This window comes from Melozone crissalis, unplaced genomic scaffold (genome assembly GCF_028551555.1).
Source record: "Melozone crissalis strain CALT ecotype California unplaced genomic scaffold, PUWL_Pcris_2 ptg000023l_1, whole genome shotgun sequence".
NCBI lineage: Eukaryota > Metazoa > Chordata > Aves > Passeriformes > Passerellidae > Melozone > Melozone crissalis.
In genome coordinates this window covers 23,371,814-23,398,368 of record NW_026535801.1, presented here as the reverse complement: position 1 = coordinate 23,398,368, position 26,555 = coordinate 23,371,814, and the positions used below count along the sequence as shown (strand labels likewise).

The following is a 26,555-nucleotide window of genomic DNA, read 5'->3' as shown; positions in this document are numbered from 1 at the left end:
AAAGGATTATTTTATTGCTCTAATGGATAAATGGAACTTGCTGTGATTTATAAGCATATTAAGAAGAAAATCTTACTGATTTTCTTTATCTGTAACTGAAGTCTGTTCACTTACTAGAGATAAGTATTTTTCAGCCATTATATTAAATATTGACATTAACTACTATTAATAATTATCATCAATACAATTTCTTTTTCCTGTGATGCTACAGGGAGAGGAATCCTATTTCTCTTTAGTCACCCATATGTTCCAGAGATGATAAGAGATGGAATTTTCTGTATTTTTAATAGAATATTCATTTATTCACTTAAATCAACAAGGTACCCAGGCATAACAATAAACCTTAGTGTAAAGACAGCACATTTTATGAATTAAAAATAAATGATGAAATATCTCTTTCACTGGGAGAGTAAAGTGTCCTATGAAATTGAACTCACATTAATGGCTCCTTCATTTTATAATTGCCTCCCCAAATTTGCACTGTGCCTAACCTATCTTTCACAAACAAGACCCCTTCCACACTGTTAGGTAGCAGCAGCTCCTGAAAGTCTTCAGTGGCACTGTGTGTATTGGCAGTTCTTAGGTCCTGACTGTAAAATTCTTCAGTCTTGTTTGTGCTCCCTATTTCAGATTATTGGCAGCTTTCCTAACATGGTGATAGTGCTCTTATACCATAAACATTAAGTTTTTTTCTCAAATAAATACTTTATCTATTGGAAACAATGTGTTTTCCTCTAGACAGTTCATCTGAGATGCAAAGTTTTGCTTGGAATTCTATTGCATATACAGCTGTTCTGTACTTCTCTGGTGATCTCAGTCTTGTTAACTTGGTCTTCTCTCAGCTGTTCCACCTGTTTTGTTACCAGTACGTGAGAAAGTAAATGTATCTGTAAACTGATAAATAGATTCATGCATGCAGATGCAGTAATTTTAAGAAACTAAAATGAACTCAAAATGGTAGAAAGATATATCTCCTAAAATTGAAGGATTGTATGTGCTCATTTGTGTTTTTCTTCTAATATAGACTCTCTGTTGCAAAAAAAAATAAATTGTTTAGAAGCGTAGCAGTGACAGTCCTGCTCAAGATCTTCGGTCAAGCTGTACAGTAGGATGGCATGATAGAGTCTTAAACTGAGGTAGGCAGATGTACCAAGAGTCATCTGTCACAGCTGTAAAGTGGCAGAGCTGAAAATTACCATTTCTTAGTGTAATTTTCAAAATCTAATTTAGTCACAATCAATGAAAGCAACTGTGGCTACTTGTCACAGTGAGAGACTCAGGTGTGTGAGATATTAAAGGTCAAAGCCCTAAAGGACTATCTGTGTTTACTCTTGAATAATTTTAGAGAATGGAATTAAACAATCTGATTAACTTTAGTCACTCTCATTGAAGAAGGAGACATTGGTGTTCTCACTGGCAGAATGCTGCTGAATCACACCTCTTTAAACTGCCATTTAAAGCAGTGCAGAGGCTGCTTTTCTATAGGAAGATAACATCAGCTCACGTTTCTTTCAAGTGCTGGTGGTGCTAAAGAAATTGCTGAGTTAGCCTTAAACACAGTAAGGCATTTTTTACCTCTTGCTAGAACATTGAAAATAATTCTTCAACAGTAGAAAGTTCCAATTTATTTATTCATGTTTTTGTTTAAAAAATTATGAACTATGGAAAAAAGCTAGCAACGTAAGATGCTTTCCTTACAGTGATGTATTTTTAAATTTGAAAGCCTGCCCAGATAAGAGCATCTCTGAGGTTAAACTAGGAAATCACAGAGTAGGGCTTAGAATAATCTGGTTAGCTTTAAGATGCAAAAAGAATAATTAAAACATGAGTTGTCGATTATCTAGAAAAAACACGACATTGTTTAACACAATCCTGTAAGAGTGCATCTCTCTACTTCATTAACATCCTCTTAGGAAAACCATTCACACTTTATTCTAGTGTAGATTTTCAGGACAGAGCTAGAGATTAACTGTGTAACAAAACTAACTCAGTCTGGTAAGAAAAAAGAGATAATATATTTTGAATTATGGGCCACTCTAGCTAGGGGTTTTTTCTTGTGCGAGTTACAAATATAATAAATTTCTCTATACATATGGAATAAGTATTGAAGAGACCAGAATTTATGCAAATATCTCAAGAAATATGGTAGCATGGGCAGAAATTACTGTAAGTGCACAACTGCCCTCAGATGCCATCTCTCAGTTCCATGCTGAGGACATGTATAGGCAATGAACTGGGTCAGATAATGTGTGAGGCAAGAGACCAAAATATTCTGAGAGCAAAACCGGCTTTGATCCCTTCTGACAACATAAGCAAGGCCTTTGCACAGAAGTGTATCACAGCTGGGAAGGCAGCCAAGGAGCCTTGTATCCTCCTCTATCACAAACCCTGCCAAGTCATAGCTGATTTAGCTATTGCAGATTGTCAGTCCATTAAAACCAATTATTTTTTAGATCAAATAGCCACTGACTTTCTGGTTTTACTAGAAATGATTACAGGATAGTTTTCAGTTAAAGAGTTCTGAGAACTTAGACAAAATCTCGACCAAATGAATTGTTTCATTTGAAAAACTGAAGTGTTCAAAGAAACTTGAAGAATGAACTGTCTTATTTTCTAAGGAATAAGGTAGCATGGTCAGAGTTCATTAATGATGGCATGCTTAAAAATTAGGTTTTTTCCTCATAAAATCTCAAGTTTGATACATTGTTTGTATGAAAATATTTGCTATGAAGAATGGACAAACTGATAGGCAGCCATCCTTTTCCTTTTAGCATATGAATGGACTTTAAATAACACCTTCAAATTACTGCAGGCCATTACTAATGCAGTGTAACTATAAAATGGGAACTCTTTTTTGTACATTTATAATATTAATCTACTAATGAATCTTACAATGCAGAAACTTTACTGTAGGGAATTTTAAAATATTAATTTGTACTTACATCAACAATCAGGAAGTCCAGCCAGCACCAGGCATTAGTAAAATATATTTGAAAACCATATGCTACCCATTTTAAAAGCATTTCCAAAATGAAAATATACGTAAAAACTTTGTCAGCGTATTCCAGCATGGTCTTGATAGTTTTGCGCTGTTCAATGTATATGTCTTCAAAAGCCTATAAAAATATATTGAGGTATCACACCTGTTTCACAGAATATGCATGATAAAATTAAGGAATAAACAATAAAAATTAATTAGAGAAGAGCTAATATTTCCCCTTGTTTTTCTTCACTCTCTTATTTTATATGTTTTCCATCTTTAACCATAGTACTAATTGGAACAATAGGAGACCTGTCTGGAGTTAAAAAAAAAATTAAAAAAAATCTGTTTTACTAATGAATGAAGAAAGAAACTCACGGCAGTTTTTTTTATCCTCTGTGGTATTTAAGAAACTTTCATATAGACAGAAAACCCCCCTTTTCTTATATATCTGTTACAGATATTTATATTGCTTTTTAGAAAGCAGTTAGATAAAACTTATGTCTAAACAATCAAATTAAAAAGTAATGTATTTGCTAGAATATACAACTATGCACATTGATATTGTAGCAAATGTTCAGCTTGAGTGAAGCTGGAAAGTTTCATGCAAATCTGTCTGGATAGTGGTTGTTATGTTTAATTTGCTGCTGCAGTCTTCCATATCTCTTGCCTCCAAAATAGGAATAGAATGAAGTAATTATTCCATTTTTTAGTACGGTCTTTCACAAGCAAAATTCAAAAAGTAGATCAGACTAGGAGGAATTCAAGACTTAAACCAATATATTTAGCTATACATTCACAGTTAACAATACCACTTTGTACTCAAATCTCTTGACAAACATAAAATTGGCAGGCAACTTAAACTTTGAGGAGCTATGCTGTCTTCAAGTTTGGGTCAAGTTTCATTCCAGTCTGGAATGATGAAATGTAGGGAGTTTTATACAGCTACAAGTAAAGCAAGTCTTTCTGAAGCAAATTTGATTTTTGCTCCTAAGTGATCTCAAAATACTTCAGCATCTGCAATTTTGTTTTACTTACTAGTGCTCCACTGCTGAGGAGAATCATGAATACAATGAAAGTCTCAAACCAGTTGTGCTCAACTATGCTGTAGCAGGTTTTTCTAAGATTCCACCAAGTTTTTCCTTTGCCATCTTCTATACTTACTTGACAACATGGAAATTTCTGTACACAACCTGCATTAGATTAAGAAATGTTAGTATCCAAATGCCAATTACTTCAAAGTCAATATTTACTGTAGTATATATTATTAGCACCTTTTACAGGTTTTATATGGTTTTTAAAAAGTAAATTAAATGATGAATAGGCTATCACATCACACAGGATGATGAATATCTGAATTAAGAAAACTAATCTGGAGAGAAACTAGACTATGGTACACTTAATTATGAAAGAAGTCAATTAAAAAAATCAATATTTTTGACTGTTAGCATGTAACTGTTCTATTTGATGATGGAGTCACACAAAAATTTATTTCTTCCAAATTTCAAGGGCCCTTTCAAATAGCTGAAAAGCATTTTACCAGTAGAAAAGTTAAGGAAGTTTCTTAGTTACAAGCTGTATGCAGTGGCCAGATATATGAAGTTGCTTAAAGCCTAGGGAAACTGTTTTTTTCATCAGATTTCTAGCATTCTGGGCTAAAAATATTTTCTTTTGATTTTTGAGGACATGAAAGTACACCATATTTGAAACCCTCAAGAAGCTAAATGTGCTTAGTAACAATGTCATTTTAGTAATACATCTCTAAGTCAACAGTTATTCTACAACCTTCAGTAAAACAGGCTTCTGGTTCAAGAGCTTCTTCACTTTCAATTTCTGCTTGCTCGCCCTCTCCAGGAGGAGCAATATCAACAGTGCTGCCTTCTGATGAGCTTGATGCATTTAGTTTCTGTAAGTAAAGTTCCACAGAACAATTTTTTCTCATTAGATACATATTCTGTAAAAAAATGGTACTGAATCAAATCATGCCAGTCTAACTTTTAAAGAACGACAAATTTATAAATATGCATTATTAAAAGTAAAACCACAGTAATGACATGTAAATTTTATCCTGTTTCCCAGACATAGTGTTTGTAAATTGTTTTCAGTTGACTGTACTGTTGTAATTATTTCATCCAAAATACTTTCTCCTTGACTGTGAAATAAGGCTTGTAATCAGAAAGCAACATTAAAGAAATCGTGGCAGTGAAATTCATCTGATCTATCACATGTAGTAGTTGTACACAGGAATTTCACAAGGGATGTAAAATGTACCTCTCACTTAAATACTTTAAATGCTGCAGGTACTGACGTAACAAAAGGGCATTCCAGCGCTGGGCAGATTTGTGCACAACTAATCGTGTCCTTTGACCTTTGGAGGAAGGTCATATTTAGAAAGTATGAAGACCTTTCTACACAATTTTGTTGAGAGAGTGCTTAATATCAACAACCTGTCACATTTAGTTTTCAAGATAGTGATATTTTTAGAATAGGAAAATCCCATACTGTTTAGATTTTGTAACAAATAATAAACAGTAACTTGTTTCTTGAAAGAGGCACTTCCATGTATTCTCTTCTTCTTCGGAGACACTGCTGAAAATTAAAACTAGTTATTTAACTCTTCAGCTGAAACCCACTCTCTTCAGGAAAATGTATTGGCAGCTAGGGCCTTTTCTGCCAGAAATGAAGTGGCACATATATCTTAATACAGCTTTGGAAGGATTATTTCCACATATTTAACTTTTACATGATGTGAATGAAGTTTTACAAAAAATCATGTTGAATGATGGATAATTTCAGGGATAATTTTCAAGAAGCTGCCTTTTGACAACACAATATGTAGTCAATATAAGGTCTCTCAGACCTCAGGTCCTCATGGTTGTTGCTGCACTGTGACCAAAAATACTGTGTTAAACTTCTCATATTGCACTTCCTCTATAATTTCTGAAATTTATATATGTAAAATAGTTCCAGCCATGTTGCCTCTAAATGGAATAATTTTATTACTGGTCATGTAAATCTGTGAGTCTGAGTTAAAATACTGTGTATCTCAATGTGAGAATATTTTAAATTTCACATTCTCTATTACATTAACAACAAAAATACCCAGTAATGTACACTGCATTAAACATTATTAGCACACCAACTTATTATCCACACATAAGGCTGTCTCTCTTTTAAAAATAATACTGTTGAATTAACTCTCTTCTTGTATATCATGGAAATACTAAGGAATATGAAACCTTCCATTGGAATGATAGGCAGTTTCTTCATTAAATAAAACTGAAATATTGTAAAAGTAATTTTCTGTCGCAATCAACTTAGGAAAAGTAAAATTAATTCATGGCCTGATCCACCATCATTAAATAAATTATTGACTTAATAGTAGCAAGATAAAGGTTCATAGATAGTAGGCATCCATTATAAATCTGAGAGCAAATTAAAAGGCAGTCAAATTTTTAACTGCATCTTCCCATGTAAACTCTGCTGCAGATAGTTCTGTCAGCATAGCTGCTAATACCAAGTGACAGAAGTGCAACTTCTAATCAGTACAAACAAAAACTACTATAATTCTTTTCAGTAATTTTCACATAAATACTCTCTTCATTATTTTTCATGTAATCTCAAACAACTGCATTATTAAGAGAAAAACATCATTACTTAATAAAACTCCTCTTCTTTGCTTCAAGACCCTAAATTAGGAAAGAACCAATACATTTTTAAATAAGGTGACATTAATGATATTCTTTCTAGCAATAAAGCTAATAAAACTAATAGGAAGCTCAAGATACATGATGGATTAGCACAATCTTCTTATCAGCTCATAAATGTGATTATTAGCCTCTACAATACACCATGCCCTGTAAATATTTATTTGCATCTTCAATGATATCACATTTTCCTTTATAAGGAAACATTTGAAAGCAATTGCTTATGATGCAGCATTCTCAAGGCCTGAATCAGCAAAACAACATGCTTGACTAGAGCAGAAGCCTGAGCAATACTGTGGAAATCACACACAAAAATAAAAGAAACAATCCGACTACCTCAGTGGGATTATATTTTTCTGAAAACAGTATTGTAAATATTATTGTGTAGGATATAAAAGAAAAAAATGCTTCATCACCCACCCAGATACTTGGTTAATGTATGTACAATCAGCCTCCATAATGTTCTTTCAGAGCAGTGCATCTCTTATCAACAGCTTCGATCATTAAAACAAGCTTAGACCAACAGCGTGTTAATGTGCCCATTTACAAGAAAATGCATTCACTTAAGACCCAGTCTTGCTCTCATTTGATTCTATTCTAAATTTCAATAAGAGCAAGAGCAGGCTACTGAAGTTTTAAGCTTTACAAACGGCTTCATGATTCAAGTGACAATAAAATAAAAGGATTCAGCCATTACAAATTGCCTTTAGTAATTCAGCCATGTGGTTTTATCTTTTCAGTCTTGAAAGCTGCACTGTAATTGAGTGAAAAAATATAAAATAATGGAGATTGATGATTCCAAAGTGATTCTAAACTGGCTTTACATCTCAGATCTTCTGACCTTCGACTTTTATAAAATGTTAGAATATAATTTTAAAATCTCCTTGGAGTTTTATTTGGTGTTTGAAGCATATCTTGGTTAAAATTTGTTCGTTAAAATCTGAGAATTTTCAGAATACCCACCAATATTAATGTTTTTAGCATCTCTGGGCAATTTAGACCATAATAGGTAGATCATGCCACACTATAATCAAATAAATAAAATTAACCACTTGGTGATCCTTTTGAAGCCAGTGAAACTCTGCCTGAAGGAAAACAGCTTTCAATCCTACTACAGGACTGAAATCTCAATCCCCTCCAAATTTTGATGCCTCGTTTTACTAGAATCATTTAACCTCCTTAGTTTCACATAACTTTGGCTCCTGTGTTATAATTGCTGTCACTATTCTTGAAGGCTTCAATGGCATGTTTGCCTATAATGAAAAAAATCCCTAGGATAAATAGATAGAAGTGCAATTTTATAAAAATGGTGTTGACTACTCCCTAGACTTGCTAATTTACACAAATGAGTCCCCCAACTCATTTATGGAACGCTATCGTGAAACACATTCCAAGCACCTCTATTTATAAAGGGGTTTAAGAAAAGAGAAGTTGCCAAATGTTTAGCTTTCGATAGTTCTTTAGGGAGAGTTTTTTGCTAGGTATAATTTTAGCAGTTATGAAATAGTTTGCTTTGCTACCAGTTTATAAAACTCAAGATATGCACTGTTCAAATGAATATAGTGTGTAGTTCGTAGCATCTTGAAGATCTGCATTACAGTGCATTGTAGATTTAAAAGTATAACTGTAATTTTTAGATCAGTAGCTACTTCAATAATTCAAATGTTATTCATTAAGGAGTTGAACTCATGGCAGAAATTATTTCAAAATATTTAACACATTTCATTGAATATTTACATTTATAAGGGCTGAATCAAAAAGGGTTGTTTTTATTTTTTAAAAACTATGCATGCTCCCTTTTTCTTTGGCTTCTTTAGCATAAAACATTCCAGTACTTTTATGATCCATACTTCAAAACCTGAAGAGCATGCAGTTATTGCTAAATACTGTATTTAAATATTCAGAAAAACCATTAGCGGAGTTAAAAAATGTATGTTGGGTTTGCCAATCCCACCTGACCATGCTGTGACTTGAGTCCCATGACTCAGCAGAGAGCAGCTGTGCATGTTTCTACTCTTGCAATGAATAGGGAAGGTACATAGCTGAATAGCATGCAGGCCAGTCAAAATCCATTAAAAAGTGATTATATATATATATACATATATATGTATAACTTGCTTAGGTAACCTGTGGGAAAGTGGTGACACGTTGCTCTACCTGGTTAAAAAGCACCAGAGCTGCATTCTTGATTGCTCCAGCTTGGTTTTACCCCTGTGAGAAGTAAGAATGGTAGGTAGTGAAGTTCAATACACAGGATCACTAGTTTTTCTCTTTTTGGAATCTCTAATTCAAACATGGCTTTAACACAATTAAAACATAATTATTAATATTTTATTATTAGCTGGAAAAAGGGAAATACATACCACCTGAAATGTTCAACAAACTTTTCTACAGAACTTGTTAGTTTATTTTAGAGAAATTAGATATATGGAAGCTAGAACTACTAATCTGCACACAAAAATTCTGATTCATAAATAAAAGTGGAATGAATAAAATTAACTAAGACATGGTTAGCAGATCTGGAAACTATTCCTGTATTTATATAGTCCTCAATGCTTATTAATAAAAATGTTAAGGGTTTTGTTTATTTCATGTCCTAGTCTTTGTTTAACTGACTATGTGATTACCTCTTTTATTTGAAAAATATGTACATACAGGAAGCAAAATACTTTGAAGATGTATGCCTTCCCATTCCTCCTTCACTCTCTAATAATAGTAGAGTGCCTTGGTCTTGATGAAAATAAATATCTTTAATTTCTCTTCAACTCAAATGTGATGAATTATCACATTGTGTAAAGTTTATAGTTCAGATTTAGTATGCTATACACTTCTAAATCTATAATCTTTATCTCATTGTTTCAAATGAGGATTGTATCAGTGCCTGGACAGTGGAACGTCCGTGTATCCAGAGATATGGTTTAAATCATTAACCACAGCTAGTCTATAACTTAAATAATTTGTCACTTCTGAAGATACTCTCCCAGAACTAGTCAGTTTTAGGAAAAAAATTACTATTGCTGGGCATTTTAAACATGATTTTAAAAAAATCCAACAAATTGATGAAGTCCTGCTGAGTCTGTTTTGGCTAAGAAATTTATTGAAGCCCTATGAAGATGCTTATCTTTTTGGAATGCAATAACTCTGTTCTTGTCTTTTTCACTTCATCTAGAGACAAAGGCCCTGATGAAGCCAATCAGAAAACAGAATTTATTAATAGTTTTCAAAATTCAGTAGACTCGATGATGAAGGATATATTTAATTTTATCAAAATCATTTGTTGTGTTCATCAAAAGTCTATTGACTAGTCTTATTTCTCCAATCTGAATTTGTATTTACTGTTCATACCCTGTAGATAGAAAGGTTTTTGCAATGGTGAATGACTGAGGCCTGTAGGTATATGTATTTCCTTAGTTGTAAAAAAAGTTTTCCATAACTGAGAAGTATATTTGAAATTATTTTTCGATGTTGAAATATAAAACTATATTTATAGAGCTGTCAATCAGCTCTAACAAACAGTGGTTAAGTTGTATACAAGATACAATAGTTAGGAGTCTTATGTTTGGCAAGATTAGCATATTTACTCATTTCACAATAAAACCAGCATCCACATGCTAATGTAAAAACCAACCAAATAATCCCCTTCAGCTATTTCTAATTCATTTATCTTCAAAGGTAATGATCTTGAGTATCTTTTCTTCAGAGCAGAAATCTGTTTCTTTTCTGATGATTATCTCATTGGGTATTGCACTTCTCTTTTCTGATAATTAAAAAAATCTTCCTTCAATGTATCAATGAAATGTTCACTTCTTGCAGGTACTTTCAGCCAATTATTCCTCTAAAGCAGTGAGTAACTTTATAATATAAGTTATCGTTCATCCAAAAAGAGGTGTCCTCAAATTTCTAGTTATATGTATTAGAAATTGCAATCAGGTTCTAGAATAGGTTCTGGCAGATTTTGGAAGTGATTAACTTGCAAATTAATTAGAAAGGGTTTCCATGAAGACATGAATGGGAGGTGGGGGGGGAAGAAAAAGAAAAGAGCTAGCCTTCGAAACAATGATCGATGACTGGAGTTATTTTCTACTACAGTGTGTATGATTAAAAAAATAGGAAATATTACAATTTATTCCTCAGTCACCCACAATTACAATGTCTATAGTAATTAACCTTCTCCTGGCACATTCCTCAGGAAAAGACAGGCTATGCCCCTCTTCTAGCATAACAGACTTCAAATAATCATTCTGCTCCTAACATCAGTGACAGTCAGTAAGACACTGGAGGAAAAAAAAATTCATTTTACAGTTCCTGTGCAGATCTAGCTTTCCACAGCTCTGTGGTTAAATAAAATGTTATTATAGGGGATACCTCCTCAGGGTATTTTAAGTGCTAAGTACTGCCACAGTTAAGGCAGGGAAAGTTCTGCCCCATCTCTTACCCCTCCTTTTGTAGACCAGGCCTTCTAGCAGGAATGTTTTCCCAGTGGGACCCCTTGAGAGGCAAAACAAAGCAAGTGATGGTATACTGTTCTAGAGAGGTAACTTAAACACTGCACCAATGTACTCTTTATCTTCCTCAAAAGACAATCAGAAGGCAGCAAAAGATTCAGCAATACTCTTGACTTGGTAGAAGACTGGGAAACTTCACAAATTCCTGTCACATGCCAGAACTTCCAAATCCAGTGGATTTTTATGCACTCAATAAAATAACCCCACTTTATTCTTTCCATAGAAATCATCCAGAAGGAATGGAATAAGGAATCCAGAGGAGAAAGTGAAATTAATACAGAATTCACAATTTTCAGGATACTGTCTGATTACTGTTCACAATATGCACATTTGCACTGTATGAATACATGTAAGGCAGTTGAACAATAGAGAGTTGTGTGTGAGCAGAACTTGATGGAAGCATTATTGTTTCAGTTTCCCAATGGTATTGACTAGTACAGTCTATGAAAATGCTGAAACAGCATACAAGTCCTAAACCTATCTTAACCCTATTGAAAACTTCTCCACAATTTCTTAATATAAATACCATCCATCATTTACTGCTGGATTTCCTACAGCTACATGAAATTTTCACTGTCAAATTGCTTATTAATTAGTCTTCCTGAAGACATATAGATACCAGTCCATTAAAAAAGAGCAAAATCCCTTTTGATTTATTACTGTCCAGAATCTTCAGGATGGCCTTAGATGATAAAGATACAATGCCTGAACCAGGCAAAGCTGGGGTTGAGCAGAGAAATTGACTTATGAAAGTCACCTTGAAATTGGCATTCAGAAGTGGTCAGCAACTGACAATGGGCTTTTACTCCATTTTCTTGGAGTGCACATACATCACATATTCACCCGGAAAGCAGAGGAGTTTCTGCCTTTGCATTGCATTTAGTTTTTTCCTCAGCTGTTCTGATAGAATATATGACAGTACATTGTGAACTGAGCCATTCAATCTCCCTTAGAGGAGAAATAAACCAGTAATACCTCTGGCACAACCAGTGACCTAACTTCTCTGAGGCAAAGTGGCAAAGATTAGCCAGGTGTGGATGGGAACTTCCCAAGTTCCTTCAGTGCAGAGGCTAACGTCACGTAACTACAAATTCAGTATTTGCACAGCCCCCCCAATGTTCTAATGCATACTACAAACCTTTTAAAAAGTAACATATACAGGAAATTTTTAGGCTTGTAACTTGTCGGAGTTAATAGGAAGGCACTCATTTCTGTATTTATCAAAGTTAGCCACAAGGACAGAAGAAAATGTATAGTGTAATGTCATTTAAAAAAACATCAGAATATATGAAAGGACATAGAAAACTTTGCAAAAGGTTCATTGGAAATGAAAACCAAATTTTATTAGATCAGCTTATATGAAAAATACTTAACTCTCAGACCCAGAATCACTCTTAATATTTTGGGGATTTTTTTAATACTAGTTTATCTCTTAATTTACACTGCTTTACACTTCCTGTCTCTCTTATATTCTAATTTTACCATGGATAAGCACTACTGCTGTACTATCTTATACATCTGCACTGAAACTGTTTGTCTCATAACTGAGCAACTCAGATGATAGAATACTTTACTCTTCATCTTACAATTGTTACACAGAGCAACATTTTTTGCAGGTGCAAATAAACACACACTCTTGATGTTCTTTGGCAAAACCCTCATACCATGATTAACTGGCTCATGGCTGTGTATCAGTGTAATGTGGTGAAGTTTGATATTGCTGAGGAATACATCATTATGGCAGATATGCTAGATATACAGCTATGATAAAGTCAGGAATGCAGGGCTTCTTTGTAGGAGAGCTTTCTTCATGGTAAACAAACTCTTTTGGACTAATGAGTAATTACATAACATCACAGCTACTAATCTAATTGAAAACAAATTTATCCATGGTTCCTGATCCTTTAAACCTCAATGTTCCTAAATTTCTAATGGCACTGAAAATAATTAGATTCTGCTAATGCATTTATTAGCTTGTCATTGATCACTACCCCAATACACAAAGTTTTCCTCGAATACCATTAGCACCTGTTCACTGTGGCATTTGAGCCACTTAGATTTTGAAACACATGGCATTGACTTTTTAGACCAACTTCTGCCACTTTGCACAATAATAACAGCAGAACAACTTTAAATAAGCTGTTTCTGCATGCATCTGTATTACAAGGTCATTCTGCCTTCTACTCTTATTCCATGCATTCTTATCACATGTAGGTACTACAGAAAATACTTTATCAAGTGTTTACTAGTACTAAAGCCTCATAAAACTGTGAAAGAAATATTAATATTTAAAATAAAATATATTCCAAATTTTAATTTAAAAAATACTAAAAATGTAAACTCTAAGGATCCTCTACTATACCATTATATATTTTTTCTTGAATAATACATAAAATTCTAAAACATAAAATATATTACATGGGATAATTTACAGTTAAAAAAAACTCTAAATATGTAACTAAAACATATAAATGCATGATTACAATTTAATAATTTTTAAGATATGAAAAATCCTACCTGTTTGCTTTCTTCCATATCAGATTCGCTGCTAAATTCTTCTGTATTTAAATTTTCAAAATCTGATTCTCCAAGTGCAATGGGCACTGTCACAGTCAGACCTGGGTTGTTTATGAATGACATGTAATCATTTTCATCAATTACATATTTTTCCACACTGCTGCCTGTGCCTACACCACTGGTGGTTCCATTCCCGTCTTTGAGATAATTCAGGTCTTTGCTAATTTCAACGGCAGTATGATTGGAAATGCAGCTGTCTTTCTTGTTGTTTAGCTCTTCAAGTGCTTTGATTTCCTCTAAAGATTTCTGCTTTCTAACAAAGGCTTTTCGGATGAACTCCCGTATCTTTTTTTTAACATAATCTATGCCTTTCTGAATCCTTGCCACAGCAATCTGGAGATTGTTCATTTCATTATCATCATCTGTAGCAGCAAGGTTGTCTGAACTAAAAGAGCTCAGCAGCAAGGCCAGAAATAGGTTCAATACCTAAAAGATGAGAGAATACAGCTATGTAGTAAATACAATCATATCAGAAGTGTTAAATTTGGCAGTGCTAGGTTAACAGTTGTACTTGTGCTAGGTTAACAGTTGTACTTGATGATCTCAAAGGCCTTTTCCAATGTAAATGATTCTATGATTCTAAAAAAATCAGTAGAGCAGGTTGCAGATCATAAATAACTTTTTGGGGCTCTGCACATTTTTTGCTGGTAAAATGTCAAGATTGCAAGGTCAGGTAAATGACTAAGATACAAAAATTTTGAATTCTACTTTATAAAAAATTTAAATCATGTTAAAAATATCACTAAAGGAAGAGAATTTAGACAGGAAATTTTGACTGCAAATTTTAGCAGGAGAGGAAACTTAAAAATAAAGTAGAAGTGTAAATGGTAGAAGTGTAAATTTTACATTTAAGTTGTCAGCTTGAATTTATACTTTTCTATAAAGGTTTCTTGTACACTCTTGAGTTAGAAGCTTTTTTACGCCTTTTTAAGCTGGATGACAAATCACTCTGGGGTTTATTTTTTTTTTTTATACATAAACAATCCAGAAGGTTCAGTACTAAAAATTAAACAGCACCTCTAAATTAGCTGCAGTGCTTCCATGACAGGATGTTGGAATGGACATTTAAGTTTCCTTCTAAATGCTTGTACCCATAGTAGGGGTACTTCAGTGTACAGAAACATATGAAAAAGAGGAAAAGGGAATCTTCAAATGTTTTTACCCAAAATTTAGCACATTCAGATTAATTTTTAATTCCAAACAGAAGGATGACAAACATTTTCATTGCCTAGCTGTAAGTCCTGCACATCTGCAGCAGAGTTAATGTTAAAAAAAATGTTCATCACGTACCACTAGGTTTCCAATCACCATGACTAGCATGAAAACAATAAGGCACATGGTTTGGCCTGCAACCTCCATGCAGTCCCACATGGTTTCTATCCATTCCCCACACAGCACTCGGAATACAATCAGGAAAGAGTGGAAAAAGTCGTGCATGTGCCAGCGAGGGAGCACACAGTCACTGGAGATCTTGCAGACGCATTCCTTGTAGCTCTTCCCAAAGAGCTGCATCCCAACCACAGCGAAAATGAACACAATGATGGCCAGCACCAGGGTCAGGTTCCCCAGAGCCCCCACTGAGTTGCCAATAATCTTAATCAGCATATTTAGAGTTGGCCAAGATTTTGCCAATTTGAAAACTCGAAGCTGCAAAACAAAAACACAGATGAACCTTTAGTGTTAGTTACAAAATAGAAGCTAGGTCCGAGTTGTTTAGCAGAGCATACCAATTTCTGTACATTAATTTGTTCTTCAGTAGTACCACATTATTATTTTAATATAAAGCAGGGAACATGGAGTATTTGTCAAAAATGCATTGTTTATAATTTCATTTCAGTGATGCACGTAGTAAAAAAAGTAGTAATTTGTGTTTGTATGGCATTTTATTTTACTATTTTTAAACGTCCAGTTACAGCTCATTCTTGAACAATTCTTAAAGACATGTTAGAAGTTTCTGCACTTTCCATCACTGTCACTACACCTTTCCTGGCTTAGTTCCATATTCCCTCAGCACTACATTAGGCCTTCCATGCTTAGATAGAGGCCATTTTTTAAAGCAAAAGCTTAAGTTGATGCAGACATTGCAATGCCCATTCAAATCATAATTATTACCTTAAAAGTAATATTCATTACCCAAACTATTAGGTTATGTGAAGTTGAGTACCATTGCAAGTAGTGCTAAATGGGTCAGTTCTTCCTACTCTGTGTATTCGGAGATAAGGTTTTGAAGTAATGTGGTAACTATTGGTAATAAAGGCTTTTAAATCATTAATCTTGTACCTCCAGTAAACACAGTTTTTGCATGATACTAGTTGTTATAAAAAAATACATTTCTAGTAGAAACTCAATAATACTTTGATTTAAATGTTATCCTAAAGTCAGATTGTTATGATTCTGTTATATGTAGTGGAGTGACTAAAGTTTATTGTTGGTGCCCATTAAAATAAATGTGAAGAGAGGATCTGCTTAAGTTCTTTACAAGTACCACAAAGTAATGTTCACAATATAAAGACTAAAAATTTCATTATTATTTTTGCTGGTAACAATATGTATGTTTTCACAGATATTCATCTTTTATTATTCTTTATGAAGTCCGTGTAAAGATTCACAAAATTCTGAAAAGGTAGCTATTAGTGTTATGTTGGCAAAGGATACCAGTTGGATAGATGATTGATAGGATAATTTGATACTAAAAGGTATCAAACACCTTAAATTTTTACTTAACAAACATGGCTTGAAAATTAGGCACATATGAAAAATAATGTGATTCATTAAAGTATTTAATATATATTTACAAAATATGCTAATTATTGCAGGCACCAGCATTTTTATTTTTTGAGTGACATAATTGCATGCAAATATTTAATTATCAAGGAACTTACCAGTCTGAATGACCGAAGAACAGATAATCCTTCAACATTTGCAAGACCAAGCTCCATTAAACTAAGGCTAACGATAATACCATCAAAAATATTCCAGCCTTCTTGGAAATAATAATAAGGGTCCATGGCAATAATCTTTAGTACCATTTCTGCTGTAAATATCCCAGTGAATACCTAAAACAAAACGTAATGAATTGTTATGAGAAATTCATATACCTGAAGAATTTTTTTAATCCAATGAGTTCTCTTACCTGTTACTATAAAAAACAACTGATTGCTATCTCCAAATGGCATCTAAGTATTTCTAAACACTAAAAACAAGTAACTAAATCAGGATTTATATTTGGACAGAGATTTAATAAACATATAAAAAGCTATTGACCAGTCAGCAGTTCAGCTCCCTGGTATGTGCTGGACTATCCACTCAGCAGATGATGTGATGTGACCTGGTGTTTTAAGTCCTGTTTGATGAGGAGGGTTCCAGTAAGAAGACTTGACAGCAAGTATTTTCCTAGCTTACAGTCTAAAAAGATGATAGTCTCTAATGTCAGACTGTCTAAGCACAGACTCTCTAAAGTCTGTCTTGACAGATAGACAGGGGAAGACAGGGGAAGTTGGAGATTCTTGTCCCATGCTTTTTGTAAGAATATAGAGGTTTCACATGTAGTTACCAAGCTGTATGATGCCTATTTCCTTTTAGGAAAATGCACTTCAGGGTGATAATGTTATTTGAAATATCTCTAAGTGCCAAATGTGAAATTATCAATGCATCTTAGTGTTTTTAAGTCCAGAATTTAACTCAACACTTTCTTGCAGTGCGTAGTGATCAGTGGTTTGTGCAGCACCACAAAAAGTTTGGGAGCATGTATTTTTTGTAAAAGTATTTTCACTGCAGTGTAATTGAAAAAAAAAATTCCAAGAGAAATTATTGATTTGAATATTTTATCAATTTTGTACAGAAAAAAATGATGTTATATCAGTACCATGGCAAAAATAGCATAATCTACCTTAACATTTGAAATAAAAAATCAAAGGTAGATGTCAAGAAATCTGACATTCCAGTGAAGACTGCCCTTCCACACACATTCATTTATTCCATTATAGTAGTTAAAAACGTATATTCATAAAAGATAAAGGCTCCAGTAAGAAAAATCCTTTTACCTGTGAAAATCATAAGTACCATTTCTAAATTGATTATAAAAAGATATTCTGGAATAAATTTAAACAAATACAATATATTTATAAGTTTCTTCTTTTAGAAAAGGGCATTTTTACATCAAGTAGTGCAAGATAAACTACTTACCAGGTTCCCCACAGAAAGGACACTGCTAAACTGTTCTGTCATTGGGTAATGTTCCATGGCCATGAACAAGGTGTTTAAAACAATGCAAATAGTTATAGCAAGATCAACAAATGGATCCATCACAACTAAATTGACGACATGCTTTACTTTTAACCATGGACTCCAACAATCCCAGATCAAGAATGTGTTTGCAAATCTGTACCAGCATGGTGGGCATTTCTGTCTGGATTCTTCAAGCTCTGGAAAAAACCAGAAAAAAATGAGTATTACAAATGTATCTTCTGGAAGCTCTTGTTTAAAATACTGGAGAAGATTATATCAATCAAATAAACTGCTCTCACTAACATGAGATTTCCCATGTTTATCTACCTTAATATAAGCCATTTAATTTATTTAAGATCCTCTACCACCAGTGGATGGTGAAGTCTATTCACTAAAGAGTAAATCATCTGATATAAATGTCTAAAGGGAGAAATGTGTTTGTCTTTCCCAGGAGAGAAAGACAAACACATTTGTGGTTGTGTGTACTAGGGAGAATCTAGACATTTAGTTTAGGTTACTTAACTTGCTTACAGCAGATATCTTAATTTCAGATATTAAAAGTCAACATGAATCCTTTATGAATCTTATACCAATCCTTTATGAAGCTTATACCAATATAAACTATATTTTCTGTTTGAGGCTCTGGTAATCCCCTAGATACTATTATTTTTTCTCTATTAGTCCACAAAGGTAATATTTTGGAAGGTGTCATGAAACATGATTAACCATTCAGATTGTGTAAATGACCTTAGAAATGCTCAAAAGCCCTTTGTATTTAATGTTCAGAGATTCCACATGCCAGTTTCACATTTACAAAGAAAATTATGTAAATAATTACTCTGTACATGTAGTTAAGAGAACTTCACTGAACTGCCTGTCAGATAAAATGCACTAAATACCTTCCATTGTATTTGTAAGTATGCTGGCTATGCTCATTGCTCTTTGTCTTGCAGCAGACTCTTCCAGCATTTCCATGGAAATTTGATATGAACTCAGTCTTCTTTTCCTTATTTCTGTTTCTGTAGTGGTGCCCTGTAAATGAAATACTGAGGAATTAGACCATCCTTTTCAACAGCCAATTAACAGTATTTACTGCATAAATATTGTAGAGATAATCAAATCAGATTTGTGCAATGTACCATGTTTTTCACTGAATATTTCTGTTCTTGTCAGTATTTCTTCTTCATTGAGGGACTCAGTGGGAATTTTCTACAGTGATACAAATAATCAACTGCAGGACCCAATACCAACGCAGTGTGGGACCAAAGGTGGTTCACCTTCAGTAATTTAAATGACTGGCTGAACGAAATTTTTGCTTGGTACCTCCTTGATACTGATAATTGTAATAGTAATAATAAGATTTTTTTTTAATTACTATAGATGAAAAAGGCTTTCTTATTTGAATATTTGAAAGAACATCTTAATTTACAGAAGTCTGAAACTGAGACTAAAATGTTATATAATTTCAAAGGTAGACAGGAATTGTACATATTTTTCTCATGAAAGGTATGAGAAAAAAGTCCTTGAGAAGAATTCAGAAAGGAGTATTTCTAATAACTATCATGACAGTAGAAGCCACCTTTTATTTCATTTTATAGGAGTTTTCCTATACATATTTCCAAGCTATAGCCTTATTTATATATTGAATATCTACTTTGTTGAAGTGAAACTATGTACAAATTGTCAAATTCAATTAATCTTTCTTTTCTATGTGTAGATCTCTTGCTGAAAGAAAGAATATCAGACTTTATGAAGGCTTAGACATAGAAGGTTGAGGATTTTTTTCCTTTATGTTGTCTTATTTAGAAACTATTGCAAATTATTTCTTTGAGAAATTATAAGGAAGGCAGAGATGAGGAATAAGAGAAAATTCTGTGCCTAACACAAACTGTAATAAATACTGGCTTACTTACAATTACCTCTGGTATAAGCTGACCAGTAGGTGAAGTCAGAGTTGAAGGTCCTCCAACCAAGGAAACCACTCCATTGCAATCCACAGTGCTGTGCATCTTCCCATTCACTGGAAGGGCTGGTATCATTCTAGACGACACACTGGCCTGACTAATGTTACTGTTGCGCCTCTCTCCATGTCGATTTGGAACAAAGAGAGAATCTCTTCTGCTCTCATTGTCTTCAAGAGTGCTGTGTTCATCATCAGCAAAGTCATTTTCAGATCCTATATCCTTTGCATGACCTCTGAAACTGAAAATGCTGGTTTTGCTGTTGCGTCTTGGTGAGAACAGAGAACCACGAATGCTTAACAAAGACTGTAAAAGATTTAAAACAAACCAAACAAAATAGCATCAGAACTGAAGTTGTAAGTTCTTGGCTTTTCAAAGAATATTTACAGTGCTGGAGGAAGGATAGTCACTTTTTTCTTCCATGGTATAAGTGTGTCCACTAGGGGAATGTGTTCACCAGGGGACCTGAAGCAGAGGGGAAAAATTCTTTTAAGGTAATGTAGCATGACTGAGGAAAAGTTGTGCAGAAGATGTAAGCAAGGTTGAACAGTTCTGAGTGAAGAAGGTGCATTGAACTGGCATGGACTGTGCTGGAAACAGTTTTCAATATCACTATCAAAATTTTGAAGGTACTTGTCTTTTATTCCTTCAATTACAGTACAGAGCTAAAAGTCTTTTACTTCTCTTCTTTATCCCCTGGATTCCCTAGGGATAACAACTTATAATGCTCACCCATCATTTTATTCTGTTTTATTTGGTAGATGCAGAAGTGATCTTAAGTTTGCCATTGAAATCCCTCTAAACTGATGTAAGGAACTTGACTGACCTCTTCCCAATAGTCTCAAGAGTGAGGGAACAGTATCTAGAAGACAGGGGGGGCAGCTTGGGGAAGCTGTGGAGATACAGCAGCAGCACTCTTAGGCATAGCTCTCCGGGGGCCATAGCAGGTTGCACACACCTGCCCGAAGGTATCACTTTGCTATCAGGCCACTCAAAGAGAGTATTCACCAGGGACACTGTTACCTAAAGATATTTCATTACAAGTGAGAAAAAGAAATCAGTGGTTGTTGGTAATTCATCTTTTAATTACAGTAGAAGCCAGTTAATGAAGTGTTCTTCTCCCTTGCTACATATTTTATTAACAGCATTCATGAATAAATAAAATGAGTACTGATTGTGGAGAAAAGTAAACTGGCATTCAGCCTTCTTCAGTTCTGCATTTTTGCAAATCTTCACATCTTGGTTCATCAAAAACCTGGTTTGAGACTATTGTCACTTTTTCACTATTTCTGCAGGTGGAAAGTCCTCATATATAATAGCAACAGGTTTGATCCCAGCATAATTAAAGTGAAAGTGAAAACTATCCTATATTACACAAACCTATGTTAATATTTCAAAAATCAAACACTGCATATATACATCTATCAACCCATATGTATCTCTGTATATGCATGAGATGTATAAATTCATATATTATGTGTGTGCTGCACTGGTAGAACTGCCTGTTATAAAGTCTGACAGGTGTTTACCATTAAGAGATGTGTTTTTTCTGCTCTTACAGCTACACCAAATTTTAATAGTTTGGGCTGAAATTTTCTATGCTTGCTGTCAGCCTCAGGCTGAGTTACTTGAAAAATACCAGCCAAATTATTTTGCTAACCCATTTATGTAAACTTGGCTGGAGAAAAAGTGCTGTTTTGTTTATACTGAAAGAAAATTTTATTAAGAAAAACCCCTAGCTTCTATGGAACATGATACTGAATTCTGATAAAGCAGTAAACTAAATACTACACCCTTTTTACATTTTCTTGTAAATATATCTGGGCAACGTACAGTCCTTCAAAAAATGACATGCTCACCAGGGTTTCATCTGACTAGTAGTGATAGCCTTGTTCTTTTGGAGAATGTTCCCATGGCTGCTATGTTTTATTTGCAGGCCAATCTTTCCAATATGTGTTGCCACATTTTGAGTACAGCTAATTGGATCAGCCCCCTCAGGGATTTGGGAGAAGTAATGTCTGTTCTGCAAGTCCCTGCTGCATTGAGACAAAAGATATAAGCCAAAATGGCTGCAATTCTAACACATGTAGAGGTAGAAACATATGTGTCTAAATGCTATCAGAAAGTAAGGACTGAAAGGAAGGTTTGATTTTTCTGGCAAACTGCATCATTCATCTGCATATGGAATATGGTATCAAAGGACAAAACCTCTTACAGGGCCCAGCTGAGCAGATTATCTCCCCTTACCATTCTGCCTCGCTGTTTCATACTCTGGACTCTGTCTCACCAGGGAGATTCTCCATGGTTAACAAAACAAATGAGCTCTTCCTTTAGCAATTCTACTGTTTGCAATTCTTTTGCTCTTGGGGCACCTAAGTTTTAGTTGTATGCTGTCAACTTTTGCCCCAAAGCTTTGTTACAACTGAAAAAAAACCAACAAATCTTTCAAGAGCATCTTTAATGAAGAAGTTATTCCTAACCTGGGTGGTATGCATAGGTAAAAGTCATCTATTGGTTCAAATCACACATTATCATTTTGAAGAGATGCATTTTGATTCATTTTTTCTAAAAGTGCCATAACTGTTTGTAGCCTTGAAATAAGCCAAGATGGCACAGAATCATTTCAGCTGGAAAAGACCTCCAAGATCATCAAGCCCAAACTTTTGACTGATCATCACCTTGTCAACTAAACCATGGCACTGAATGCTATGTCCAGTCATTTCTTGAGCACTTCAAAGGACACTGACTACACCACCTCCCTACTCCCTGGGTAGTGCATTCTGATTTTTTACAATCCTTTCCATGGAGGAATTCCTCAAATTCCCCTGGCCATCTTGAGGCTATTTCCTCTTATCCTGTCACTGGTTGCCTGGGAGAAGAGGCTGACCTCCACCCAGCCACAATCTTTCAGGGAGTTGTAGAGTGATAAAGCACCCCCCAAGACTCTTCCAGGTTAAACACCCTCAGCTTCCTCAGCTTCTCCTCATAATTCACTCTCTAGACCTTCACCTTTCCTTCTCTGGACCTGCTCCAGTACCTCCATGACTGTCTTATACTGAGGCACCCAGGACTGGATGCAGGATTCAGGGTGCAGCCTCAACAGTGCCAAATACAGAGGGCATATCTTTGGGTGACATAAGTGACCCTTTGATTTATGGAAGTAGAGATAGAACTTTGTATTAAATTATTTCCAGAGGTCCTTCATAAACGACTTGTTTTCCTGTGATGGAAATTATTCTCCTGGATGCAAGGAGAATGATGAAATCATGATTTCTAATGATAAAGATCAGTATGACTAAATTGCTACACATACAGGCCCAGAAGATCCCTGTGTAGTTTGTCCTTATTGTGTCCTTATAGTGCTAGTTTTCTCATTATTTCACATTAAAGAAGCTAATTAAGGAAAATAATAGAAATTAACAGTAATGTGGGACTTCCTGTGCAGATATTTTGATGTCTGCTAAAAAGCTCACATATTTGTATAGTTTTGAAATGGATCCAGAACAGAAAATGTATGGTTCATTAATGCATATATACGAATACTAATCTTTCTTTCTCCAGTCTACTAGACACATCCTCAGAAATACATTTTCAGAAATGTGTTAACTAAGTTTACAAGTATTCTTGATATGTTGTTTTTATCCCTAATAGAATGGGTCAAACCATCTCAAACTTACACTGTGAATGGTACTACCACTTCCTTCCCTTACCATTTTCAAAACTTCCAATATGTAAACTTGCTGTAATATCAGTGAAAATAAAAGTAGAGTAGACACATGTGATTTAGTAAAATAGAGTGATGTACCTGGTGAGGAGAAGTGAGCCTTTTTTCATATGTCAGTTGACTTCCTTCTGTGGAGAAGCGGAAACTTTTCCTTCTGATACTGTCTTCTGACTCAGACTTGGGGAACTTATCGATATCTCCTTTGTCCTCTGCTTCAGACATTTCTTTCTGTCTTCTTTTCTTCCTTCTGTTTCTTCTTTCTTTAGCACTCTTTGAGCTCAACTTTGATGCTTCTGAAGAGCTTTCCAGGAGTTCTCCTAATCCCCCTACACCACTGAAATCTCTTGATGCAACTGATGCCGCTGCTACTGCTGCTGTTGTCTGTCAGGTTACAAAGCAAGGCATTCTTAGTAGGCCAAAAAAGAATAATTTTATAGTCTTTTATCAACTGTTTTTTATTATCACTGTGATAATAATGCTCTTCATACACTCTTGAGTGTGTAAATATACCCAAACCAATTGTACTGAAGATAAACCATTGAGTTGTACAGCTCCTCACTGTTTTGCAGCAAGAGTTATTTAAGCACCAACTTCAGCAGAACAATAGCTACACTATTTGTTAAAGAATTGCTGCACAAGACATTTGTCTGAAATAATGGAGTCATAAAACTGTTAACATAGTGCTTTTTCATGTATTTCGGACCTGTTATTCCATTTTCACTTTAGAAAAGCCCCACATCATAGTCTAATTCAGCGGATCCCTTCTGAGCTCTTACAGACAAAACTAATGCCTAACATTCATCCAGTGAGTTAATATATCAAATCCAGCTAGCACCCTGAAAGCAGTTGAATCCAGCCTTTCCTCACTGTCCTCACAGCAAGAATACTCTTTACCTTCCTTCTGCCTTTTCTGGTACCAGGCACAACCCCTAGACACATCTTCAAGTCCTCCCTCCCTCTTCACATTTCCCCTCCATATGTCTCACTGTATCTGCACTCTAAGTCTTTCTTACAGATATGCAAAGATACATTTATTTCCTGTTGGTGCTACAGCCTGAGAGAAGAAAATAGGTTTAAATTTCTCTTCTGTGTAAAGGGGTGAGATGACTTACTGGAGCAGAGTCATCCCAAAATTCAGGACCAGTATCTTTAACTACAGTGGTCAGCCTACTTGTTTTGCTTCATTAGAGAAAGGTTCTTTTAGTCATGAAAATAAAAAAGAATTGAGAGTATGTCCAGTGATGTTCCTCAAAAGAACTGTGGGAGATTGCGATGAAATTCTGTAGTGGAAATATCTTTAGGGAGATGATAGGCTGCTCATACCTTACAAAAAAGGGTGGTATGATAAATGGCAAGACACTCGAGTTATATAACAAAGATGACTAGTAATTATCCAGCTAAACATATTATATTCAATGCCAAGTATTTCAGGAATGATGACATACCTCTTTATAGCAGGAAAGGATAGTTTGAAAGCTCATAGTATGAATTAATATCTTTGCCACAATATACAACCCATGCTATACAAGTTGACTTGATACAGACTTTTTCTTCTAAATGGAGTATTAAAAGGATTCTGAAGGGTTTATAAAATAAAAAAGCAATACTCAAAATTTTGTCATACTGGTTCCAGTATATCATCCTTCAAAGACTCTAACAGAAACAAAGGCAGCAGATGCTGAGTCATCACCCATCTACTTCATATAGTAGCAGTAAAGGTCAAACAAGTGGAGCAATCCAAAGACCACTGTGATGACTTAAGTTTGTGGATGAATAAGTTTGGTGTCAAAGGAGTGAAGAGATGGGTCCCAAACTAATTTCTCCCTTAGCAACTAATTCAACACTTCAGTGATCCACCTTGTACTGCCTACTTTCATCTAATGTTTTCACAAACAAAAGAGATCCTGACTATAATGCTCTACTTATAATGAATGTAGTGGTCACTCATTAAAAAAAAAGATGACTTCCAGGGTCTTTATTCAGCCTTATTATAGTCTCTGTTTCTTAATCTATTCTTTCTAAGTCTGGATCAGCTTCATTTCCCCCCACTGTCAGATACACAAACATTTAGATGAGCCTGCTGATGTCTTTCAGTATAATGTGATTTAGTGCCTTTAAGGCATAAAACCACCAGATTTAAGAAAAACCCAGCAATATGCACTTTGATGACATTCAACCTTTCTACATTTGATTTTTGCAGGATTCTACTCTTTCTTTAGTAATTTGGAAGGGATAAAGTTTACTGACTAAAATAAAGATATGCTAATGAGATTTCACAAGTCATACATAAAGGTTTCTTTTCAAGCAAAAGACAGAGAGTTTGTCTTTTTGTTAGCACTTTATGGAGTCATTCTAACTCAGAGAAAGTACCTGTAAAGTATTACCAAAAATAGAGTTTCATAGGAGTTTCAAATTTGCTAGCATTTTATACACACTGTCCTGTTGAAAATGACTAAATGCTGTTTGAAAAGCAGTGGAAAATCAGCCCAGAAATTAAACAGATGGCTGACTCACAGACCTGAACTCCTGCATATATTTTACTTTCAGATAAGAAAAGCTTTCACAAAAGCATCTATTAAAATGCCTTTTTTCATAAAACTTTAAATAATTTTCTTTTCAAAGGAAACAAAGATTACTTGAAAAGAATTCTGAAGGAATATCTTTGTTATGAATATTGCTCATCTGGTTTTGAATATTGCTTGTCTGTTCTAAGAATACATAAACTTCTAATTTACTACAGTGTCAATTAGGGATTTTTAAATTAATCTTGCTGGATAGAAACCTAGAAGAACACTGATTACAATCCTTCTCTCTATTTGATGAATATTTGGGGGGAATTGTTAAGTACATCAAGGTTGGCAATTTTAACTGAGA

General features: G+C 34.5%; 1 protein-coding gene across 8 annotated transcripts in view; it reads right to left on the bottom strand.

Moving 5' to 3' along the window:
• The window catches only part of LOC128938029 (sodium channel protein type 2 subunit alpha-like), a 66,986-nt gene that overhangs the window by 14,863 nt on the left and 25,568 nt on the right, over positions 1 to 26,555 (bottom strand). For 6 of the 8 annotated variants that reach the window (XM_054277979.1, XM_054277978.1, XM_054277977.1 and 3 more), the window contains 10 exons: positions 23,763 to 24,062; positions 19,910 to 20,263; positions 18,896 to 19,028; positions 17,955 to 18,193; positions 16,652 to 16,825; positions 15,060 to 15,416; positions 13,710 to 14,195; positions 4,766 to 4,886; positions 4,019 to 4,173; positions 2,943 to 3,116 (listed from right to left, as the gene is read on the bottom strand). In XM_054277979.1, coding sequence (XP_054133954.1) covers positions 2,943 to 3,116; positions 4,019 to 4,173; positions 4,766 to 4,886; positions 13,710 to 14,195; positions 15,060 to 15,416; positions 16,652 to 16,825; positions 17,955 to 18,193; positions 18,896 to 19,028; positions 19,910 to 20,263; positions 23,763 to 24,062 — 2,493 coding nt within the window. The remainder of the gene's footprint in view (positions 1 to 2,942; positions 3,117 to 4,018; positions 4,174 to 4,765; positions 4,887 to 13,709; positions 14,196 to 15,059; positions 15,417 to 16,651; positions 16,826 to 17,954; positions 18,194 to 18,895; positions 19,029 to 19,909; positions 20,264 to 23,762; positions 24,063 to 26,555) is intronic. The other 2 variants (XM_054277985.1, XM_054277984.1) reach the window with 1 other exon arrangement.